Raw genomic sequence first — 24,963 nt, 5'->3', positions numbered from 1 at the left:
TCTGTCCTCCGTTCACATGCTGCTGTGAGCTGGGAAAACAGGATTTAAACAGCAGGATGTTCTCTCAGGAGGGAGGCTGACTGAATGCTCAACTTGTTATGGAGATGCCTCAGTTCTCTAATATATTACTCTTTACATTACAGCATAAAAGGAACTATCCAACCCCTTTAAAGCCTAATTATCTCTCTCTCTCTCCGTCCTTCCCTATCTCACACCTCTATTCTGTAGAGTTGTGCAGAAAATGCCAAGTGAAATTATGAAAAACACAAAGAGGCCTTTGAAATAAGTGCGTATGAATAAACAGAGTTTGAAATGCTTCAGGCATTTCTCACCATCCAACCTCGCACTTTAGTCTTTATCTTGAAGACGGCATAAAAAGAACATCCATCAAAAGCTTTCACACAACTTGGTGAGATTGGGCAACACAAGCACCAACAGAAAACCCTTTTACTCGGACACACAACACACAGCTGAAAACTGGAACTTTCAACTTTAGCACCGCGAGAAGCAACGAGCCACAAGGTCAATTATATGTGAACTCAGTGTAATGGAACGAGCCAAAGATGTTTGCCAGCTCCTCTCTGAAATTAATGACTACTTGACACTTCATATTTCCCAGCTGGGGCTGCCAGGCATTATAATCAATACAGTGAATTCATTAGCTGTCTAACTAAGTGATGTCCTGAAATCATGGATGTAAGAGCCATTTAGCAAATACTAAACTATTGGTATGGAGTTGATCTCTGAAGAGCAAACAGCACATTTCCTACAGATGTCAACGGTGTCTTAGAGCTTCTGCTGGCTGAATGTGAAACTGCAGATCCCAATGTACAGTAAAGATTAGTCATGCGAGTTTTGTTTTGCTTCTGCGGAGTAAGTCTACAGTTGATGAATAAATATGTAGCACACCCACGCAGAGGGCGCACACCATGTTCAGCTTGGAGTTAAAAACTTGAATTTGAATCAGCCTCCTTCGGTTAATGTTTTGACTTTCTTTATCCTTTGGGCCATGCACATTTTGCATCACATCAAATTGATCTGGATTTAAAATGGCTGCGGTTTTTATAGGGGAGCTCTAGATGCTGCTACTGGAGAAGTCAAGACTACGGACTTAGGGTTAGAACGATAAATCATCATTCTCTTCCCAGCTGGAAATTGTGTCCTGGTCCGGCTTCGCTATCCCAGCAGTAATAAATGCATGTGCTGCTGAAGAGCTCAGAGTGACACACAGAGGGGACCAATTACAGCCTCCCAGACATCGGCCCAGACCACCACCTCTACATCTCCACGGTTGCCATAATGACCTCTCAGGGGCCGACGGCTAGAGTTGAGATGCTATGATACGAGGGCCCCTGAAGGGATTCTGACTGCAAAATCAGGAAGAGCACACTGGCTTAACAGTAACGATAAACAATCAGGCTTTCAAAGGGAGACCATTGCAAGGAGCACAGCAGGCTCAATGCTTACTGTAAAATACCTCGAACAATGAGGACTCTTCCTGGAGTTGTTCATGGAGCCAAACTGAGTAACTGGTTAGGGAGGAGAATGAAAAGTCCAAATTCTCCACTTCCTGGGCCAGATACAGCCGTCATGTATCGTCTATGGCAACCTAGTCGCTCAGCACACAACACTGTGCGAGACAGAGACAAAAGATCCCAGTAACACGCCTGGGAGAGCAAATAGGCTGTGATGGATGGAGTTGAGCCACAGCTGGGTTAGAGCCCTTTGAATCCAGCAGAAACAAAAGCAGAGAGTCAAGAGTCAAAGCGTTTTAAATAGATCAGAGGGGAACCCCATCACAGAGATTTCACTCATGGCTGAATGTGGCTGGTTCACGTGTTATGCAGTGTAAACCAGGACAGAAGATACACACTGTACATGTTGTGATGGAAATGTCAGCGGCATCATCCACTCCCAGCATGGCACGGAAGTTAAAAAGCTCAGTACAACACAGTGCTGGAGAGGGAGCTTAACCACAGCCTAGTGACAGTCACCACCACTGAGTCTCCCCATGTGTGCACAAATCAGAGCATCGGGAGTCCTGCGCGGAGATGACACGGCCAACTCAGCAGCACGTCATCACTCAGAGCTCTGGCTCCATGAAGGCTGCTCTCTGTAAAAGAATATCTTATCTGATATCATATTATCGACTTAATAAGCCTTAAAGGACTCTGAGAATAAGAGAAAATGTCAAGAACTCAACACTGAGACAAAAACAAAGCCTGAAGAGTTCAGAAAGACTATACAAGACTGCAAAGTTTTCATTATCTTTGATGTACATGAAATGGGAAAAGACAACTAAAGTTGTGAAATCTATAAAATCTTTCTGAATATACCAATTGTCAAATGTCAAAAAATAATATTTCAAAAGTTTACTTACTGGACATATATTGGATGAAACCATTTTAACATAAAGCTATTTGTCAGTACACCTTGTCAACTGAGGACTGAACCTGTATTTCATCCCTGCCTGTAATTGGCTCCCAAGTGAAGTGATGGCATAGCAGTGCCGCTTTGCCAATTACTAGCTATACTCCGATATACATTATTTATATCCATCATTAAGAGAAGCTTAATAATGAGAAAGGGCCGCGGACGCACAAAGCCTGGTGTCATCTCCAAACAACACTCAGCTCCCGCTTTCCAATTCCGAGCCTCACGCAAAGCCGGCCATTAGCTTTCAATAAATGCTCTATTAAGAACCTCTGCCTCCCGCTTCAGTCGCCGCTCTCCCCCGTCTTTGTAGCTCCCGCCGCTTTGCCTCGGTGCTGGCTGTAATTGACGCAGACTGACGGGAGGCACAAAAACGCACGCAGACGCACACACTGGCTGAGGGCTGGGCCAAAGAACGGAGGCTTGGCGAAGGCAGAGCCGGGACAATGGCAGGCGGCAGGAAGACGCGGGGAAGCTGTGATTGCTAATTACAGAGGCGCTCCAATCTGCGAAGACGCCACAACAAGACGACCGGTCTGGAGAATAAATGTTGTGGCTGTCGCTAATTGGCGATGCAAAATTATAAGTAGTGTAATTACGCTGGGAGTTGCGTGGCTGTGTTTTGGATGCCTGTGTGTATCTGAAAAGAAATGGCGCAGAGAGAGAGAGATGTTGAAGGGAAAAAAGCAGAGGTTGAAGGTGACCAAAGCCTTAATTACTTGATGCAGTAGTGGCATGTTTTCACTAACAGGTGCAGTGTCTCACTACGCAGATACAAGACAAAAAGGAAATTAACTCAAATTTACTATTTCTGCAAATATTTAGTTGTTTTTGACACATCTCAGTCTGAGCAACGACCTGTTGTTAATGAAAGAATACCTGCACGATTCTCGAGTCCAAAGGTTTAGTGTGCGTTCATGACGTAACCTTTACAGTGGCTTAGCGGTGCCGCCGTGAGCCCATCCTGTGCCCTGAGGTCCAGTACTGTACTGTGTGCGAGGTAAACATTAGCTCTGAAGAAGAGGTAATTGTTTGCCACCATGACAGCGTTCCATTAACCCCACCACAACAACCTGATGCGAGTGTCCTTGAGACACTTCTGAATGTGTGCTACTGCTTGCCGGTGACACTTTCTGAAAGATTATATAGCGACACAGACAGGCATCATTACACACTTTCATGGTTCTGTTCCCGCTCTATGAAATGTCATTTTGTATTCAGTGTCCTTTCGCGCTGCCTTGGCTCTGCTCTCTCCTTTGTACCGCACTTCAGTTTTGCCTCACTTTGCTCGGTCACTATCTTTTATTCTCCATTTTCCTCACATTTGTCTTCATCTTTCTGCCCTTTCAATTTTCCACCCTCGCTCTCTGCACTCACAACATCCTAACCTTGTCTGTCTCTGAGTCCCCTTCCCAGCCCTCTCTCTTTGCTTTACCGGACGCTACTAAATGATATCTGGCACAAATGGCAGCACAGGTCAGTTGCTCAGGTCTGCTATCTGGGTGTTTTGTTGCTCTGAGTTGAATGTGAGTGCTTTTAAGCCAATGACGCCTTCAGGAGCTGCTCCGCCGAGGATGAATTAATGACCGACTGTAGGTACACAGAGCTTTACCAGTTCTTAAGACATCAGGTTTCAAATCACTGCATCCATAGCCTCGCCAGCATATGCTGTCACTACTAGATCCACGGTCTGGGGAACAGCTCTGCAGTTTTAATCCAGTCTGCTCTTGCTGTTAAGCATAAAGAGAGAGTGGTTCACGTTCACTAAATACCTATAATTATGTAAATGCGACTTTAATGAAATGTCTGCTTTGAAACATTTTTTTAAAAAAATCCCATTTTGTACTGATTGTGCTGGATTTAGTGATGGCTACTGACATTAGTGTCCTGAAAAGTCAAATAATGGTAGGGGTTATTTCAATTTGTATTTCTCTTATTTAAAATGATTGAGAGGGAGCTCATGAGTGAAGGAAAAAAAACAAATAGAGCCATGACAATATGCCATTCATCAGGGGGATTATTACTAGCTGAGCCCCTGCCACAGGACTACACGCCAGCCAATAAGGCCCCAGAGATTTATAGGCAATGTGGAACAAAGCCAGGCGCATTTGAGCCCAAATGAGCCTACAAATCAATGTGATAAATGCATTTATGTTGTTCTGGTGTGTAAATATACAGTAATAAGTGAATGGGAGAGTCTACAGATGAAAAAACAGGCATTGTTCTTTAACTCTACCTTTAAGAGTTGAAGTGTAAGCAAACCACGTTTGTTAAAACACCTTGTTCATTTTTTACTGTACATATTGTTATAACCTTACCAGAAATGCACTACTGTTTACTGTTTTCTATGTGAGCGTTTGTTTGGATGAACACACTCAACAAAAGGAGCGCTATCTCTATTCCACTCCACCCATGGCTGAAGTAACTGGCTCTGGATGAAAGGGAGAGTCGAGGAAAGGAGGCGAGACGGTGGGAAAACGGCCAGACCCCTGAGTAATGCCACAGTAAATTGTAATGTGAGACGGGTCAGCGGGAGGAAAAAAAGCTAAAACACGCTGCTCTATTGCAGCACTCAAGCTACCTATCCCATCATTTACTGAAAGTGCACTGACACTGAGCAGAAAAGTAGAGGTTGTAGAGAAGGACATGTGGGTGGGGTGGCTGAATGAAAGGGAAACAAAAGGAGTCTGAAAACGGTGGAAGCTTTATGGGTTGGTCTCTGAGACTTATCCTGCAGTATTTATAGAGATTTACTTCACATACCAGTCGACGTCCAGCAACACAACAAGTGAGCGTGTAAGAGGTGGTTCTTGAGCATATCTGTTAACAATGCAGAGTAAATGATTAGATGTTTGAGCAGCATCGGGCAAACATGATCACCAACGCTGATGCGGATCCAGCCTCCCTCCCCCTCCTTACTGTGCTCGTCCTTCTCCAGCTTCCAGTGCAGTGGTACAGTACCGTGCGCAGGACGGGGGGAATCTGCTTCACACATTTATACTATCTGACATGTGGCGTTAATCCAGTTATGCTGCGTGAGATTTGTTTAGTGGTTATTATGCTAATAGATGGAGAAGCTGCTTGGGTAGATCTTAATTATATTGCCTCCTCCCTCTGTGTCATTAACAGCTGGAGCTCAGGCGCAATGAGGAAACAAGACGGAGGACGCTACATCACAAAGACAGACACAAATTTACTCTCCTGGTATACAGTATACCCTCATCTTCCCCTCGGATTCCAATGAAAATTGTAATTGTTCTCACACAGTTTTTAAAGAGGACGCAAAAAATTCCATTAAACAATTTATTTTGTCAGAATGTGTGTGAAATCAAATAAAAAAATTTTACAACAGACTCATGTGCGTCTTTTCGCTATTGATCTGCATTCACAGTAATAACCCTTTCATCACAAGATATTTCTTTAAGTATAATATAGCCTCACAAGTTTATTCATTTTACTCATAATGCAATAGAAAAAACATAACTTGATTTTTATTGACTGCTTCTCAGTTTCCTGGACATTACCACAACATCATTTTTAATCAATAAAGCCTTATTTTAGCAAAGTGCAATAAGGTTGGAGGCCTCTACAATAAGTGATGGTTAAAGCAGCTACAGGACACACAATCTTTAAGCACTGTCGCATTTTGTATTTGCAGTACATGCAGCCATTTGTCTTTGCTGTTTCCATGACAGCTGAGGTAGAAATTAATGGCATTTCAGTTTTAACTGCTGCAAAGTGTTTTTCTTCAGTATGAGCAGATCTCTGTCATGACCAATGCTGTTATTGTCGCCTCACGTAAAGTCCATTGAGAGTGGAGATTATTAATGAAAAGTAAAAAGACTGGGAGCATCAACTCTTGTTATACAGTATGATCGAGGAAACCTTAAGGTTATAGTACCGGTAATAACAATTACGGGCAGGAACAAGCTCACACTGTGTTTTTTCCAGAGGTTGAATGGATCATGCTAACAAAGGTCACCTATGAATAACTGAAAGAGTTCATGCACTGGTAATGAGTAGTCATAGAGTAATGAACACCTGCGGTGAGACAGAAGCTGACCAGAGCTGCTTTTGCAGTATTTGCTCAGACTGTGTGAAACCTGCACAGTAGTTGCTTCAACGAGGTTCCGTCGCTTTGACCTGGGACAGCGTTCAGAATCAGCCTTTTTACCAGACACAGCGGCAGTGAGGCTGTGTCCTTGAGCAGGACAATGAATTCCTATTTCACCCTGTTCATCTTATAGATCTTCAACTTACTGTAGATGGACAGGGCAGGGTAGTAGGAAAAACATTCGTCTGGTGGAGAGCTGTAGCAGGTGAAATTATCAGTGCATCATCAGTTTTATCGAAGTTGTGGTCTTACCCTGGGGAAAATTTAGACTTCCAATTGATTCACATTCCAGACTTCATTCTGTCAGCTCAAAAACTATATCACAGATACTGGCTGCCTAAATGAGTTTTTCGAGCTGGGTGCCTTAGCTCATCCTTACTAAGAGGTTTAGAGGATAAGATATTCAGAAAATACTCAGACTAAAACTGCCGGTGTGGGTGGACGGATAGATGAATGGCAGAGGTAATAGAGAAACGCTATCACACCATGGTTGGGCAATTCTGAAGCTAGTAAAGGTGTGGAAAGTAAACACTCAAACATGCTCACCCTGGAGACAGAAATAAGGATGTGATCATCTTAGTGTCTGGAGTGGAAGCAGTTAAGATGTCAGGTACCTCTAAAGATCCTCGAAAAAAATCTATAGTGTCCTCTAATTCAGTGGATAAATAGCAGGTGGGAATAAATCGCTGAGTCTGGGTTCAAGACGTATGAAGTATGCTCCGTAGAGAACCCTTTGACCCGCGCACTTAACCTGTAGCTGCTCATCATCACTGTCATTATCAGGGTGCACTGTGAAGCAGCGTCCACTCAGTTCTGTAGCGCTCGGCTCCGTGTCAGCACAGAGCAAACCCCTGGACCAGTTCAACTGGCTAATTCTGCTCCCAGTCACATCACCAGTGAGCACCATGGAGTTCTACCAGCAGCCACACATGCACGTGTTTGACAGGTGGCTTTAGATCATGAGCCATTCCTATTTTCATTGCGGTGCAAGTTATTATGGAGTTCATTAGTAGTAGTAGTAATGTGTTAGAATTAGCATTAGCTGGGTTTTTACAAGCAAAGCTCCGAGGCGATCAAACAGCTGATGTCACTGGTGATGCAGAGCTCATTACAATGTGTGTACCTGTTTGGTTTACTCCTCCTATTCCTCTCCCTCCATTGCCAAACCTCTCCTCCATATTGTATTTTCAATTTGTTCTGCTTGTGCTGAAATATGGAACATATTCAATGTCATCTCTCCACAATTCTACACAACTGTGCCTCATTAGCAAGCATCTTCAAAAGAAAGGGACAGGCCTTGTGAATATGGCATGCGAAATTATTCCTCCTCCCTGCATCTCCTCAACCTAAAAAATGCTTCATTAGATTTATTCTACTGCTTTTGGCTGTGCTTATTTCTCATCACTGCATTTAATAATGACGTCTGTATCTTCTTATGTAGAATCGTGTTTTTGCCGTGGTGAAGCTGACTGTACCCCCGAGGGCAACAAATGTTGGTGTCTTACTCTCTTACACATAAACAGAACTGTTTACATTAACTTTACAAGATGTGATAATGCAGCACGCAACCAGAGCAACGCAGAGCCACCAGCCAGCCGTCAGTTCTGTTCGCTTGACTTACTTTAAGTTTTAAGTTTAATTAGCTATTATCAAGGTCTACAGTGATTCACTCATTTCTAACATTAATTATTCTCCAAACCAGAAACAAGAGCATTGTAATATTAATGTGCAGTAATTGCGCCACTACTTGGTAAAATGCAGGCAGTAATAGGACGTAGCAAAAGGACACATCAGGGAAGATTCACTAATTAACCATAAGTGTCCTTGGTTGAAGGTGCTACTATGTGAAACACTAATGAATTAATGATCGATATTTCATTGTTAAACTAACTGTGATCCACTAAAATAATTAGCATAAACAAATGGAGCCCATTAGCCTCTGTCCACACCAAGTGGTGTCACTGGTGTGAGTGCCTTTCAAATGAAGACATATCCTATAAGCACTGCTGCCTCCTGTCATAACGAAGCCACTGCTACAGTAATTGTTTGTAGTGTTGCAAGAGAATACTGCTTCTTTAGGTGGTGGTCTAATTCATTTCTGCCTCAAAGCAAACATGTTAATCAATAATGTGAACACAAGCACCTGCAAGAATAACGCCTTCCACTAATGGGAGAAATATTTGGATCATACTTTGATCCCATGAATGAATCAGATGGCAAAAGATTAGAAGGCATCAGTAAAATGTACAAAGCAGCCCTAACAATGTCGAACATCAAACAACAGGCTGTTTCTGCCGGAGGGGGGTGAAAAATCCCTTCGATTCTGAATCCATTCAATAATAATTAACAGCAGCTAAGAGTTGTTTTTTTTCCGGAGAATAGACGAGGAGCTCTATTTGTACCACTGCAAGTTGAGGGGCGTCCGCAGCCATGTGTTCTGACCGAAGAGAGAACAAAATGACCTGAACAAGGCGTCCTACTTTGATATTGGTGTAATATGCGAGTAAATGTATATGGACGAAGGAAAACTCCTTCTGCTCTGCACAACACTAAAAAATAGTAAATCTAGTAGCATCTAGTGATGACAAAGAGTGGAAGCAGACGTGTTGTCATAATGTGGCTTGTACTTTCTCATTCTGGCAAGTACCAGTGAAGACCTCAACTCATTCAACTCATACATGGGATATCATCATTGTGTATGTCGTCACTAATTTCCTCTACTGTCATGTTTTGCTACGTTATTATGGAGCTTTGCTGCCGCATTTGATTTGGCCGGTGTTGTACTGTGAAGTCAAGCAGGCTTTTTCGGAGCAGGAGTATGGTAATAACTTGCTAGTGTCCTGTCTTGCAGGTTGTCAACACGTATCAGAGGCTCATGTATGTTCAACATGCCTTTTTCTGAGACTTGCTTCCACATTACAAACTAGATGCACTGCGTGCTATCCTCGGGGGCCGTGTGCGTCTCGTTCCCACACCAGACTTTAGCTTACAAAGAGGAACGCCTTGAAGATTTTTTGCCTGTCCAAAAACAAAGAGTGGAAAGACAGAGAGCACAAAACCCATTTTCCCCATTTTCTCTGGGCAATTACACAGATAAAGCTTGGCGAATTGGGTTGCTTCTTTGAAATGCAGGCAGAAATGGTGTTAAAACAGAGCAAAGAGATTGTGAGAAATGGCTTATTGTTGCTATTTCTTTGATTTGCGAAGCTTTCTGTGTGAATGTTCACAAAGCATGCATAGGATACTGTGCTAAAGTAGAAGGGGAAGAAAGATTCTGCCAATCATAGCTGGTAGTTTATATTTCGTCTCAAGTCTTTCTCCACCCACACTCGTGCTTAAGGTCTGGTGCTTGGCTCGAGGGTTAACTGCACTACCGTGTTGCTGGTTTGAATGCCAAATTAGACGAGGGAATTTGCGACAGAGACAGCTTCCCCTGACTAAAGTCCTCAGAAGCGACATTTACAACCATTCTTTTCTCCCACTAGCGCCAAGCAGACTCCGTCCCCTGCAGGCTGGAGTTGTTCAGATAAAGGAAAGGACCCCTGAAAAATAAAGACGTCTTCGAGCACAGCAGCTCACTGATTAATAGCGCGCAGACACGTACGTTGTGTTGATTGGGTACTGATAAGGACACGCAGCTGCCTTCTCTTTCATAATGTAATTTCATAATGTAATTTTTAAACTACCCCTGATGCATGGCTCTGTGGTGGGCAGCTGAGGGATCTTGTCTCATCACGTTCGGTTCATGGTGTTCTATAAGAAGGAAGAGGAGGCTCAATAGATGAACACCATTCCCTGTTACAATGCTGGTATAACTGCTGATTACAGTACATATCTTAGTAAGGAGATGACAGATTATGTTTACACTGTGTTAGCTGTAATGACAGTGTGAGTGGTTCATCTGCTTGGGGGTTGGTTATGAAGCATTTCTGCTTGAGCATAGCAACAAAGCGCAACACGACTACAAATAAGACTGGTTTAACGTTGGATAAGGAGGAGGCAATGACACATCAGGCAACACCTGCAGCACAGCAGCACACACCCTTAAAAGCTCACTGCTTGTCTGCTAATGATCCATCTGTCTACTCTCACAGTTGATTGACAGCAGTCGTTACCACAAGAGCAATCAATCAAAAACCAAACCTTCCTAATTAGGGACATTGTTTCCTTAACATCGTCACCAGAGTACAGTTGATATTCTACATTGATTAAAAGAGAGAAGCTTCAGTTACAGTAGCAATCCCACAGAATGCGTACATGAATACTGTCCTGTATTTGTTACAAATAACGTGGTTCTGTGTCAACAAAAGTCAACAAAGTGACAATTGCATTCTTTCTACGAGAAAGAGAAATGAGAAAGGACATACAGTAATAGTCCATGAACATATGTGTCTTTGATTATTGATTGCACTGTGAAACTTTATGGGACTAATTATGTCTGGCTCTTAAATCCACTATTACTAATTCCTCGTTCTTCATTATCTACAGTATGTCTTCCACTCAAGCTTGTTCTGGTTTTTCATTACTTGTTTTCACCCCAGAAGACAAAAGTAAAACAAAAAGGTGAGTTTTCCAATAAATCATTTCTTTCCCATTAAAATCTTATGTACCTTTTCATCTCCTGACACCTCATAGCCTTCAGTGGCCCCGGGGACTCATCATGCCGAGTGAATTGTGTCTTATACAAGAATTTGCAGTACCCTCAAGAACACTCCAAACTCTAGGCACGCCAGGTAAAATCAAAGAGCTCATCTTAATGTTAGCACAGACATGCACTTGAAAGAGTTTAGCATCAGTGATGTTACGCCGTCTCCTTTGTTGTTTACTGTCAACATCCTACTGACTCTCTTCCGAGTAGATGTAAGTCTCTCTGTTTTAGGATTCCCTACTTTTAGTTCTGTGCTGTCGCTCCACGCTCTGCCAGCAGCTTCTCTCGAGCATCCCAAAAGCACATCCAAGAAGATGACTTTTCAGGTCTAAAGCCACCATTACCTGGGCTTCCAGTGTTCCCTGCAGACCATAGATACCTTTTCACACTTAAGTGCCTTGTAACCGTGGCTCATATTTCAAGATGATTCATGAGGGTGAGGTATTCTAAAGTCAAAGTAGTAAAGGTGTCTCCATCAAAACATAGGCGTCATGTTGCTGGTAAAAGTCAAGTGCGGGCAGTGTAACTGTTGTTTGTCAGTGAGGAAGTCACATTAATGGCAACAAGCAGAGAGGAGGACAACGCAAAAGATGAAGTAATAGATGGCAATTCTTTTACATACAATCCTTTTTTATGTAGCAGTGTTAGATTTAGTTTAGGTTACATTGAGACTGACCAGCCAAAAAGAAGCTGGAAATGCTAGTTTAGTTTACCTCCTGTCCACCTTTGACAGCAGCTTTACATTTCTGAGCTCTACAACTAGAAACATTGGTTGTGTGCCTCCGTTCGCCAGTCAAGCTGCATTTAACATGTATGTCTCATAGACTAAAGATTCAATCTGTGTCTGTGCCAAATGGGAGCTTTTTTAGACTTTTGCCTCTTTAGGTTGTATTACCCTCACAACAAAGGCAATTTCAGTGTTTTCATAGTGATAATAATGTTTCTTTTATATAAATAAATTGACAGAAGGGGAATGATAAAAAAAACCCAAAGGGCATACAGTGAACCTACTTTAAAAGCTGCTGCGTTTTTGAAAGTGGGTCTGAGTGAGATGGATTGGAGTTGGCATGCGCTCGTGGCCAGCTTCCAAAAGCACATAAGGGAGAGGCAAAGGGTGACGGTGCAGTGGTTACTTCCCATCAGCAGTGAGCTTTTACCTTTGAGGTCCAGGTTGCGTGCTCCGTTGGAGTGCTGAGTAACGGTGCGTGAGTCGATCTTGAGAGTGTGTACGTTGTTGGCGTCCCGGGACACCACCACGTTGTGCCACTGGTTGTCATTGAGTGGCTTGTCTGAGTTGCCCTTCATCAGCGACGGCCCGTTGCCAAGATCGAAGACGTAGTGGACGTAACTGTGGAGACACACGTGTTTGAGTGGGGGTGTTAGGGTGCCTCATTATTAGACTGAATAGCTCTTATTGAAAGAAATAATTGCCGTATAGTACTGAAAATTTGTGGGACAATGAGAACAATCATGGCTTTTTTAGTGATGACACTCAAAGCTGTCATGATGTTTTGTCAAGCGATAAGAGACTGGCTGATATTTCACTCTCTACATTGCTTTTAATGTTTCTATCCTGTTCTCCGACTGAGTCCATATTTCTAAGGAAAATAATAGCCCTGGTTTATGTAGCTGCACATGAGGCCTGGGATTTCTTTTGTTTACTCACGGTTTGACATGTAAATATAGAAACCTGCTTTTGTCTGAAAACCCCGGTGCCCACAGGCAGACAAGGTGTCACAGTTTCCTTCCTTCACACAAATATGGCTGTCTTTTGTGTTTTGGGTTAAGGCTATTGTGTCTGTTTCATTCAAGGTATGTGTTTTTTTTCCTCCCTCAGTTCCTGCTCCTTTATGCAGCCTCTTGTCTTTGTGTGGCAGAAGCAGCTCATGCCTTTGTGCTCTAACAGCGCTGAATGCAGAGCACAAGAGGAAGCAGGATTCGAGCAAAAGCCTCTTCTTGATATGCCAATTATGATCACAATTTAAAATGGCGCAGTCGAATCAATCCACTTCAGGTTTCTGTTGATGTTCTCAAACGTTAAGAAATATATTGTTTTTAGGTAAAACTCACCCCTTCACCAGTTCCACAACGATGAAGTCGCTCCCGTCTCCGGAGTTGAAGAGCATCAGGCCGTCGGGCGTGGTGGTTTTGAACTGAAAGAACAGGTGCATGGAGGCGTAGGCCTGTAGCGTGGCTAGCGCTAAGTAGCTGCCTTTCGTTCGAAAAGTCACCGGATCGGCAATGATGTGGCGCATGCCGAAGCGGGCGTTCAGCTCGCAGTAAGAGATGTCGCCGTTTTTACACTGGTCTAAGTAAGGCAGCCCGTTGAAGCTCAAGCCCTGGAGGTGGCCAATGAAGTTCGAGGGCACCACGGATATGAAGCGGCGCTCGGTCATGATGCCGGTCTCAATATTGTGGAACTCAAGGCGAGTGTGGGCACCAGTCATCTGACCTGAAATGGTGATGCAAAAAACACAAAGCATTATCTTATTTCACATTAGCTGCAATGCAGTGTGTAATTATATATGTTATTACTAATCATTCATTTTAATATTGGCTGATGTGGAGTAATGACTTTGGCATAGTGCTGATTAAAACACCTTCTACGTTGAAACCAGGCCAGCTCAGCATGGTCTCTCCGGGCGCTTCCTTTATTTTTCTCCCTCATGAACCAGTTTGTGAACCAGTCAGAACTTCTCTGGGTCATTCCTTGCTTCTGGCCTCGCTGTGCCCACTCGCTTCTCTTCATCTAGCTCACACCTTTTTACCTCACCTCTACTCTCATCGTGTGCCCCGGCATTATTTCACCTGAGGCCACAATACTGAGTGGCCGTGACTCCACCTCGTTCCTTGGCCTTTCATCCTCCTCTTGCTATTTTCATAGAAGCTGGCAAACTTGTACACTTCTTGCTTACCTTCGGTATATGAAAAGCCTCTTACTCTGTCCTTTCTCTGTCAAGTGCCGTCTACATAACATGCAGCCGCCCATCTATATCTGACTCATTATTATCATCATGAGTTACCTTATGAAATGTTTGCGTGGATTTGTTATTCTCAATTTCTAAAGTCATTCATTTCCCCAAAACAAATCCCAGTGTCTTAGGCCCAACTAACCTTCCACTGTGACATTATCCACAGACAGCTGCAGGCTCTTGCCTCGTCGCACCACCTTCACTGTGTGCCACTCGTTGTCGTTCAGCTTCTGTCCCGCAAACAGAATCTCAGGTCCTTTGCCTGTGGTAAGGGTGGGGGGGGGATTCAAATCACAAACAGCACAGCAGGAAACGTGTGGGCACCTACTCATGCATCCACACAACACTATTCACACAGTAAGTAGCTGAGGTAGTGGAGAAAACCTGCATGTTTGCAAAACACATTCACGCCGCCAGTATAGTGAAAATGAAAGAAAACAAATATCCGGGCTGACAGAGTGTAAAAACTGGTGCATTCTCGAAAGCTCACGGCGATGCAGCAGGATATCAAATCACTCCAAAACGGCTGAGGAAGTTGATTAGAGCAACAGTGAGTCAGCGGTGACTGGAGACGCTGCGTTAACGACCATAATATGAAGTCTTGCTCTGCTTTCACAGAGCGCCTCGTGTCTCGGTGCACTCTGTAACCAGGGGAGCTGATGGGCAAGATCAGACAGCTTAACCGCTCATCTCCCCAAAACACTCTCCTGCCTAATTCCACCTTTTCACTTCTTTTCCACCTTCGCTTCTCAGCTTTCCTCCCCTGTCCCTCCACCAACGTCTGTTTGATGCAACAGCATATGGAGCTGCTGAAACGCTTACTACACCCATGTTTACATAAGTGTCTTTTCAAAGTGGTGAACAGGCTATTTATATCCCACCAATGACACATTCTTATTATATAAATATAGGAAGAAACTGTCAGTATGAAAAGCGCTGGATCTTTACGATGTCTTCGTGTGCACCGAGATGACTTGACGGTTTTGGTGGCTGAAGTCAAGTCAGAGGCTGAGGCCGGGTGACAGCCACGTCAGTGTGTGTTTAAGCATGAAACGGCAGGATAGAGCGGAAGCCTAGTGGGCAAACGTGGGCATGCACAGCGCGTACACAGCGAAGGGGTGACGGCTGAAAGTGATCAGAGACAAGAAGGACGTTCCTGTAGATAACAATATAAGGAAGCATGTCTTCCACCTCGTTGGCAGTGGGGCGGACTAAAATAGCAGAATGCCGGAGGAGACCAGTCACTTCCATTAAGCCACCTTCTGCAGCCTTCATACTGTCAGGCTTTCTCTAAACTAAATTTGGCTGGTAAATTAAGAAACGATGGCATCAAAAGGCCCTCTCCATTTTACACCATTAGCACTGTTGATTTGTTTATTTTAGATCCAATATTAGACAGCCCACTCCCTGTCCAGGGTCAGTGGCTCTTTCCTCACTGATTCTCTGGCAGGAGCCTTATCCTGTAACAGCAGATGCTTGGGTGGATGATACAGTAAAACGGAGCCAGGCAAAATATGCCTGTCCACTTTACAGTTTTGTTTAAAATTATTTAGTGTAAACAGTAAAAAGTGCCATACAGTTGATGGCACTGCCTGGCAAGAACATAAACATCCACTGGAGAATTGTTTTCCCGTTACCGCTTGTTTATATTGTTTTTTTGATTTCCTTTTTGTCCTCATCCACATGAAATTGGACAGAGACTTTTGATCACGTGTGTGAAGTAGATACAAAGAAAAAAACATAGCGCCTACAATGCAGCACAGAGTGCAACAGTGGATGAGAGCTGCCAGCGGAGAAGTTAAAGCTGATACAAGGCAAGTAAAAAGCAGTACAACCGTCTGGCTGATGTAAGATCGTAAAAAGTTCGCCAAGTCTAGTGCGGCACAAAGAAAAGAGGAAGACTCCCCTTCAGATCTGAGTCCACGCAATATTTATTTGGCTGGGCTGCTACAGGCCACAGGAGAGCAAGGGCCACTTCTGCACACACAGCAAGAGCCATTTGGCCATAATACCAACTAACAATAGGGCGCTAAAGAAATATATGTTGCTCTGGCTTGGCCTGCCAAGCATCAAAAAGGCCCCGGAAGGAGGTGGTAAAAGTGCAGCAAGGGACCCATTAGGTTGTAGAGACAAAGTGTAACACGCAGCAACAACAACGCTGGTGACGCACAGGTAGGGCTGGACCGCAAGACCCTTGTCCAGTGAAGGAGAGCGGGGGTCAGAGGCCAGACTCTGAAACTGTCTTATTTCTAACCTGTGTGGTATGAAAACAACAGGCTCCCTCCAAGTCGCATACTGATGTAGCACCTGGTGTTGGCTCACTGTGGTGCCCAGGTATCGAGAAAAGCGGATGCTAGCAGCGGGTTAGATGAGCGTCTAAGGCTTTTTCACAGCCACTGGCAGTCAGAAGCTCATAGAAAAACAAAGTGGGCCATAAAGCTGGCGATTATTACAACGCAATTAATTCTCACGGTGCCATTGGTGCCTTCTGACTTTGTGTGGGAGATTGACAGGGCAAAGGCCTGCGATCGCATAAACAGACGCTTCCTCCCTCCTCATCTCTGCATCTCCTTTGTTCCCTTCCCTCTCTTGGCTTGTCGCTTTCCCTGCACTTCCTAAATGTGTCACATGGGAGCCGAAGAGGTGTCAAGGAGATTTGTTAACTAGTGTAAAAATAGCCAGGATTGTGGATTATTTTCACCGACTGCGTCAGCACCCTACATAGGAGGTGCAATGTTTGTGGGCTGTTGCGTAATTACCAGCAGTCATCCATCACTGGTTGCTATGTTCTCCCTGTAAACAACGTTGATTAATGCATTTGGATCAATGAAATACGGATGCTGTTGCCATCAGTCTCTATTCAGGCCACGCGAGTACTTTACCATGGTTGTGTAATTATTATGTCTAAAGTCTAATCAATGAACTTGAGTGTGTGCATCTGATCGTCAGTGTGCAGCGGGCACCATTTCTACCATGACAATCTGGAAATGAACGATGAGGAATGCTTGTTCTCGTTGTCTGCGCACACGTATCCAGATGTCTCTCAGACCGCCGATTAAATCATGTGCACTCTCACACGTCTGAGGTGCATAAAAAGAAGCATCTGACAAAGTGCTGGTGACAAGCCCAATAAATCCTTTCATTCCCGTTCATGTCCGTGGCACAAACAGAACTCCCATCTTGCCCGCAGAAAATGATTGATTTGCAAAACTCTATCAAGGCTGTTTCCTTTTGTTTGTTTTACGTTGCGCAGATTATTGTGTGGTCTAGCTAATATCGCTATTGTCACTGTATCCCTAAATGATGACTGGCCAGGCAGAAAACTTTGGAGAGCCAGTGAGCTTTCCCGACATGGCTGTTGCGCTAACGAGCGTGCCGAAGTCTGATTCTGGCCAGAGGGCTTGAAGTCGGCCAAAGGGGAACAATCAGAGCTGGCCAGTACAGTGGCCGGAACAACAAAGCCACAGCACGACGGCTTCTCCCGCAATTCAGCTGCTAATGTGAAGGCAGGCGACACGCAGCCGAGTCAACGGAGCCAGTTGTCTCTATAAGGCTGTTTAAGCAAATGTAGGGTATGTGCAGGGTGCTGGCACTGTAGGGGCCACAGGGCAACTGCTGGGCCTGTTGGCAAGTCACAGGCTGAAAGTTTGGAGGAACTGAATGTGGTGAGCTAGTAGGACAGTTTATGGCCCAGCGACAGCATTACCCCGAATCAGCGGATCGAAATTTATTTACGTACATGAACAAGCACCGATCAGCCCTCACAGATACATTTAATGAACAGAAGAAAAAACATGCGTTATGCAATGTGTCCTAGAACTGCCACTTTATCTCATCACACCACCAACTCAGCTAAACAGGGAAACCTCGGCCATTTTGCGAGCACCAACAGTAGATCGGCTTATGCAACAGCGTCAAATTCTCTTTTACAGGGTTTAACAGAACCCTCCTCAGTCCTTCAGTACAGGGTACAGTAGCGAATGCCGGTTCAAGCTCTGTGATTTAAACTCCCTCAAAGAGAGCATAATTATGGGCCGCTAGAGCTCTGGACTTCTGAGGACACGAGCTCCTGCAAAAACCACACACATGCACATCTGCATGCGCTAAAGTGGGCTCAAGAAAGATCCACGCTCCTCAGTGTCTCATCCTCGGCTCAGCAGCCCCACTCTGAGGTAAGAGGGAGGATGCTGATACTGAGTGTTATCCAAAAGAGGGTGAGAGAGAAAGCCAGGCTAAGGAGGGGGAGAGAGAGGAAAATCAGAAAGCACAGAGGCAACGGCAGGTACCAGATTGAAATGGATTCTTCCAGAGGAGCAGAACAACACACCCGGAGAGACTAAATGCTGACCAGGGAGAAGAGTCCCTGTGGCGTCATAAGATGTCTCCTGCTTAGCTAAGACAGATGTTGACAGATGTAGTATGAGCTCATCATGATAATGGTTTCACTAGTCACTGACCAATTTCTAGCAACCCCCTGCGGGCACCCATCTGGGAGAACACACCACATACCTAAAACACATATGTGTTATAATTATTATTAGCATTATCATTTGTACTGTACTTTTACCAGCCAGGCATCACAGAATTGCAGCCTATTAACAAAAAAAAATGTATATGGAAAAATATACTGTGTTAACAAACAGTTTACTTTAAACGTATTACTGTATGTAGATCATAGAATTATATACAATATCAGAATCTATTTTTATACAGTAACAATAATTTCTTTCTTTTTCAAGCCCTTTCTACAGAAGGTCCTATATATTTCTATTTAGATCCAAAACCCAAATGTTTTCTGCATACAACAGAAAAGGTCCACAGATGCCTCTGTAAATTACAACAGCTGAATATTTACCATGATTATCCACAAATAAATCCCACGTGATGGATATGCAGAGTTCTGCTAATAATCAGTGGGAGCCATTATTCTGTGTTGTTCTTGCTTTTCTGCTTGCTTTCAGATGACTGAGGACTAAAAAAGCAATAACTCTGTGAGCTAACTTTAAGCTACTTAAACCGTTAGTTAGCCAACGGTTTAAATAGAACTGATTCACTATTTGTTAATAATCATGGCAGTTAATGATTTTTTTGAAACTGAAAGGACTGGGTTCTAAAGGCTGACCGGTAGTACTGTAGGTGTTAGGTCTTAGGTGTACTGCACCGTATAGGCTCAGGCTACATGACTTGTTCCTTCCTACATCTGTGGGTGTGCGTGTGTGTGTGTGTGTGTGAGCGCTTGCTTCTCCATTCAACCTTGCAGGGGAGAACAGAACATACTGCGTGCAATACAGTAGGTACATCACCCACACAAACACACCGCCCTGCTTTTCTGCTGCACCAACAGTCCAGTGCTTCTTCTAATTGGACCGCTGGGGGTCCGAGTGTGTGCGTGCGTGATTGACACATAAAGCGGAGACGAAGAGATGAGTAATAGGTTTGTTCAAATGTGGCATTGGTGGTGACAGAGCGCTTGTATATGGGAAGAAGGCAGTGTGTGTGTGTGTGCGTTAGATAGAGTGAGATGGCCAAGAGATAAAGCGAGATGCAGTGTCAGTATGGCTGCTTGCCCAGCCAACAATCTAGCAGGCGCCCTCCACAGGGGGGCTTGATGGCACGCGTGTGTAGGTGATGATGAGGACAACACCGACTGTCGGCAAACGCATATTTGTCACACCTGCACTTTATATCACAATTATTAGGCGAGCATATTGAGCTGGGAGGACTGATTTTTCGGATTTGCGTCCTTTTTGTATGTCAGATTGTGTGCGTGAATGTATGTGCTGTGTTGCCTTTTATGTGCCAACCTAATGCCCCCTCTCTCCTCCGCCATCTGTGCTCCTGGCATGGCTCCTTAGTGTCGGTAATGAAGGGGAACGCCCCCCACCCCCCGCACATTCGCTCTCCCTGCTGTCTCCTTCTCTGTCTCTCTTAGCATCCTTGTCTACTTCATGTTCCCTAACCCTCATATGGATCTGCTGCACTGCAAGTACCCGTAATCACACACACAACCTGCAGTGTCTATCCCAGGTACTTCTGCTCTCTGAACACCTTCCTGAACTGCAGCTCCTCTGAATACGCCTGGCTTCCTATTGATTTCTTTTTTTTAAAGATTAAGTTCAAACAAGCTGAACACTCTCCTCCCACTCAAATGGACAAATTGTATAAATACTTCACATCTGCAGCAACGTACGGGGCCCCTGAACTGTTCTGAAACCCGTCTCACTAATTTGCTGCGGTTGGTTTGCTGTATAGTCCGTTTGTACGTTTTTGGGGAGGAATATCTTGACTTCTACAGTCCCTCCACCTACATCGACAAACATTCAAGCATTAAAAACAATCCTAACCTCACCTCTTACTGTTAACAAGTACAGGCTTATGAACCATACAATCTTCCAACTAGCCTCATTAGATAAGACTTGCATGACATGGTACTGTAGTTCAATGCAGAACTAAATATTAAGTCTGCATCCTTACAGAAAAATCCTGATTGGTGTGAATGTGACATTTCTGGGCTACAAATCACACAGTCACACTCTTACAACCTACACACAAACACTTTAAGTCCCACCTACAGTGTGTACACCTCTATGCCATGATGTAATGAGGAACGGATAAGTGGGTAAACTCCGACCTTCAGCTGGCAACCAGCTTTCTAAAGCCAACCAGCTTCTCATCCTGACATCCAATTATCAAGTCTTCAAAAATGAGCTAGAAAAAGCTTAATCATGACTTCCAGCAGCCTTCAACAGTAGCTTGTAATGTGGATTTAAGCATATTTACCCGCCTGGTCAAGCTGAAAACAAACACGCTGTCACATTCTCGTTTGTGCTCTGGACCATTTTGAGGGCAGTAGTTCAGGAGATTTTTGGACGCTATGCCTTGCCAAAGCCCAGGTCCAGTGCCCTTTTCCTCATGCTTGACTCCAATGAATTCCCTCTTGTGCCAGCCCAGGCTGCAGCAGATGGGTCGGTTCAGCATGGCATCACACCAGCCGACACAGTGGCATGTCAAACAGGCAGTCGCAGGCCTGGCCATTCCAAGCCCAGCCATACTGTACCGCCATATGGGAATAATGTGCAATGGCGGCCAGATAGAGTGGGATTTAACACTTTGTCAGACATCAGAAAAAATGATATGTCATCAAATAAAGCTGCAAGAAGAATACTGTGAATGATGTGCATTTATTTATAATGTGTCTTAATGTGTGGCCAAATCACCATCTACATTGTAATTTAAGAAATTGATTCAGCTGTAAGAGTAAGAGTAAGTATGCTTAATGAAAAACAAGAAAAATGACCAGAGCCTGTTATTATGTTATCTACACAAATCATGATGCACAGAGGAAAGTATCTAAAGAAGATCACCTTAAAAACTTACAGCACCACAGAAGAAAAAGCTCTGTTGACTGATCAAAGCTGAATGGTTGGGAAGAGCGCTGTTGAGGACAGTATATGGTACACAGCATATTAAAATGAAACATGCTCCCAATTTTAAAACAGGACAATGGTTCTAACACCTAGTGGCTGCCTTGTCACTATCACTGGCCTCGACTCCCTGATCACTGAATCCCCCGTCGGCTCTGTCTCTTTCTGCTGAGTTCTCACCGTTCTCTTTCAATAAAGTACGGTACATACTTTATTATTTGACCCATGCCCTCACTAGGCGTAGCAGGAAGCAGCCACGTGCCGGTGTGAAGCGTCTTGCGAAAAGTAAATATCAAGTGGATTCAAACTGGCAACCTCGTGCTTCCCAGGACCAACGCTTTACACATTAAGCCACCAGGAAGGAAGACGAGCTGGTGACACACAACACAAAAGTTACTTTTTAAAATCCTGGAGTCTAATAATTATTCAGTCACCTTATCAGAGTTGCTCAGAAGAGCAGATGTTTGCGAATCAGGTTTTGGCACAAGCACATCTGATGACACTAATCAAGGGCTTGATTAGTTCACCAGGTGTGCTTGAGGTAGGACACAACAACTACGTGAGCTGGCGAACGGCTTGATCATGTTTTGTTACAAGTTAAAAGTAGTCAGTAGAACTGTCAAAAACGTTAAGAGGACATCATTGCCATTTAACAACAGGCAAAGGCATAAAAGAGAAGAGAGTCCCCAGAGACATTGTACAGTAAGCTTAGACTATGTTTACACCAATACTCTTATATACTTACTCCAATATGACCAGCATGACCAGATCATAGAAGTATAGTCACTCACAAAAATTCCCTAATTTGTTCTCAGAATGTGTTTACATCAAAGCAGAATTACATGACTAAAAAACCCCAAATGATCAACTTTTATTCCTACCTGATAACAAGCATCTCACCGAAGTGGGTTTCAGTGGAGCCACATACTGTATAGTATGGCTACAGCATATATACTGTACATAATAGTAATATACTGTAATATTGAGACCCTACTGCAACCATTAGAGGTGGACCTCAGAGTGAAGTACGAGCCTGATGGCCAGCGTTGTTCCAGGAGGTCGGCGTCCCTTTACTTGATAAATCTAAACCATTTTATATTTGCTTTCATTCCTCCTTTACTTGTATTTGTTTTCAGACATATCTCACCCGGTCTGACATGCCAGTGATACTGGATTATTTTTAGGGTTGCCAAATGCTTAAATAAACCTCAAAGTCACGCTTCAACAGCGTCCTCTTGTTGAAGTCATTGATGCACTGTGACAATGACTATTTACCAGAGGGCTGCCAAGGCCTGCATCATGTGAGCTGCAGGCATCGCTGAACACACTCAGAGGTGCCGCGAAGGCACCAACACATACATAAATCCCCTTCCACCTAAACAGGACGTCCTTCCTAGACGCTAGCGCCATTTTCCTACACGCTTCCTATCAGTCACGATTCCACTCACTCTGTTCATTAGGCGGCAATAAAGGACACACACAATCTGATATTCACCAGCCCTGGCACTCGCTCTCGTTCACACACATCAGGGATGATGGCCTGTGTTTGGGAGGTTAATGGCTGTTTGCGCCTCACAACCTTCACACTTGATTACTCCAGTCGGCTGGTGTCTGGACAGCAGGGCCACAACTCCAGGATGCCGAAGCCCTCCCTGCCACCAGCCTTGCCACATATGCTAATAAGGTTCATTAGAAGATGCTAATGTGAGACTGAAGATGCCACATGCAAAATGGTATGTGTCATATTCCCCAGGAGAGGCACACAGGACCTAACCAATCTTAGCGATAGTAATATGACTTGAATGTCACTTATGTGTTTAATCTTTCATTTCGATGGCACAGTAACTACATCAGCAGCTGTAGTTAGATTAATTTAGTGCGCATGGAAAAGGTTATTAACCTGTATATGAGAATAAGCCTGTTGACATACCCCCTATACACTAATTAGTATATACTGTACTGTATAACACATAACAAATGAATGGTCAACAATTTATAAACTGTGACTAAACTTTACAATGACTAAATTTTAGACAAGTATGGTGCAAATGCACAAGAACACTGAATATATATATTTTTTTAAATTCACAAATTACAGTTTACATCTGAACGTTGTCAGTTAGTGGCCGTGTGAAAGTGCTGCTGTTTGAAATGTGACAAATACTGTACCTGTGCCCCTCCAACCACAATCCAGCTGCTTCTCATAAATGTAGCTTCTGTCAATCTTACAGAGGTAGGACTATGCAAATGATGTCTCACTCAGACACCCAGGGACCATTTTAAGATTCATGCCCAGTAACTGTTTAAACTGACTTCATTGACTTTCAGATGCAGAAGCCGCTTGTTTAAAAGTGATGGCTAAATTGAAAAGCATTTGCCATATACTGTACAGCTGATACCCAGACTCACTGAAGACAGAGAGCACCACCATCTACTACATGGTTACGATATATACAAACTGCATGTAGGAATGGAAGCAGAAATGACTTTTCTACAGTACTGCTGCGGAATGTGGCTCACAAGAGGGCTGAAAGTTCTTCGATTCTTTTCTCTTTTTTTTAAAGCAAGGGCAGCTAGGACCAACAGTTACATAAGCCCGTGGAGGTTATTATGGTTTATATGGCAAGAAACAGGATTTACTTTGTTCTTCAGAGTTATCAGGGCAAGACTTTTGACGATAATGCCTTTTGGCTCCTATCTTAAGATATCATATTTTCTATCTCAAAGGAATGCAGGCCTATCACTGCAGATTTCATAAAAAGCTGGGTGTGCCAGCACGTGCGTCACTGAATGGCAGCAGTCTGCTAACAGCTGAGATGCCATGATGGAAATGTAAAGTTTGAGCAGATAACGCTGATAAAAATGCAAGGAGACATCTACATCAAGACCGGGCCCAATCTATCACTCCACCCCCTCCCCATTCCACCGTTGCGCCTGACTACAGTGCACCGTCTGGTCTTCCATTGCCACAGTCATCCATCTCACTATTCCAACCTACATTTCGCTATCTCTAATATCTGGAAACATGTGGAGGCTGGACGGTGTTGCAGTGGCAGCCGTTGGAGGACACCGTTGCATGCTGACAGCAGCCGAACAGGCCCCCTGAAGCCTCATTCAAAACACCTCCCGCGTGGTGCTGCATTACAAACAGGGGCAGAGAGGAGAGGAGGTGGCTGTGTGCAAAAATATGAAACTGTGCGTGGGGGGTGTGTGCGGTTACTAGGGCAAGGGAGGGGTCACTGAGAAAAGAGGAAAGAGCAGCAAACCGATTATAACCCCCAGCCATGATCATTTGTGCCTGCCACTCTGACCCCCCACGCCAATTACTGGAGAACGCATCGAGAGCCCAAGCACACACAAACACACTACTCT

At 44.1% G+C, this 24,963-nt stretch overlaps 1 protein-coding gene across 1 annotated transcript in view; it reads right to left on the bottom strand.

Moving 5' to 3' along the window:
• The window catches only part of nrxn2b (neurexin 2b), a 437,402-nt gene that overhangs the window by 208,941 nt on the left and 203,498 nt on the right, over positions 1-24,963 (bottom strand). Inside the window, 3 exon segments of the mRNA XM_029166692.3 lie at positions 12,353-12,543; positions 13,266-13,647; positions 14,310-14,429. Of these exon segments, the coding sequence (XP_029022525.1) occupies positions 12,353-12,543; positions 13,266-13,647; positions 14,310-14,429 (693 nt within the window).

The sequence above is a fragment of the Betta splendens genome, chromosome 2 (genome assembly GCF_900634795.4).
Source record: "Betta splendens chromosome 2, fBetSpl5.4, whole genome shotgun sequence".
Taxonomy (NCBI): domain Eukaryota; kingdom Metazoa; phylum Chordata; class Actinopteri; order Anabantiformes; family Osphronemidae; genus Betta; species Betta splendens.
This window is presented reverse-complemented; position numbering and strand designations above follow the sequence as displayed.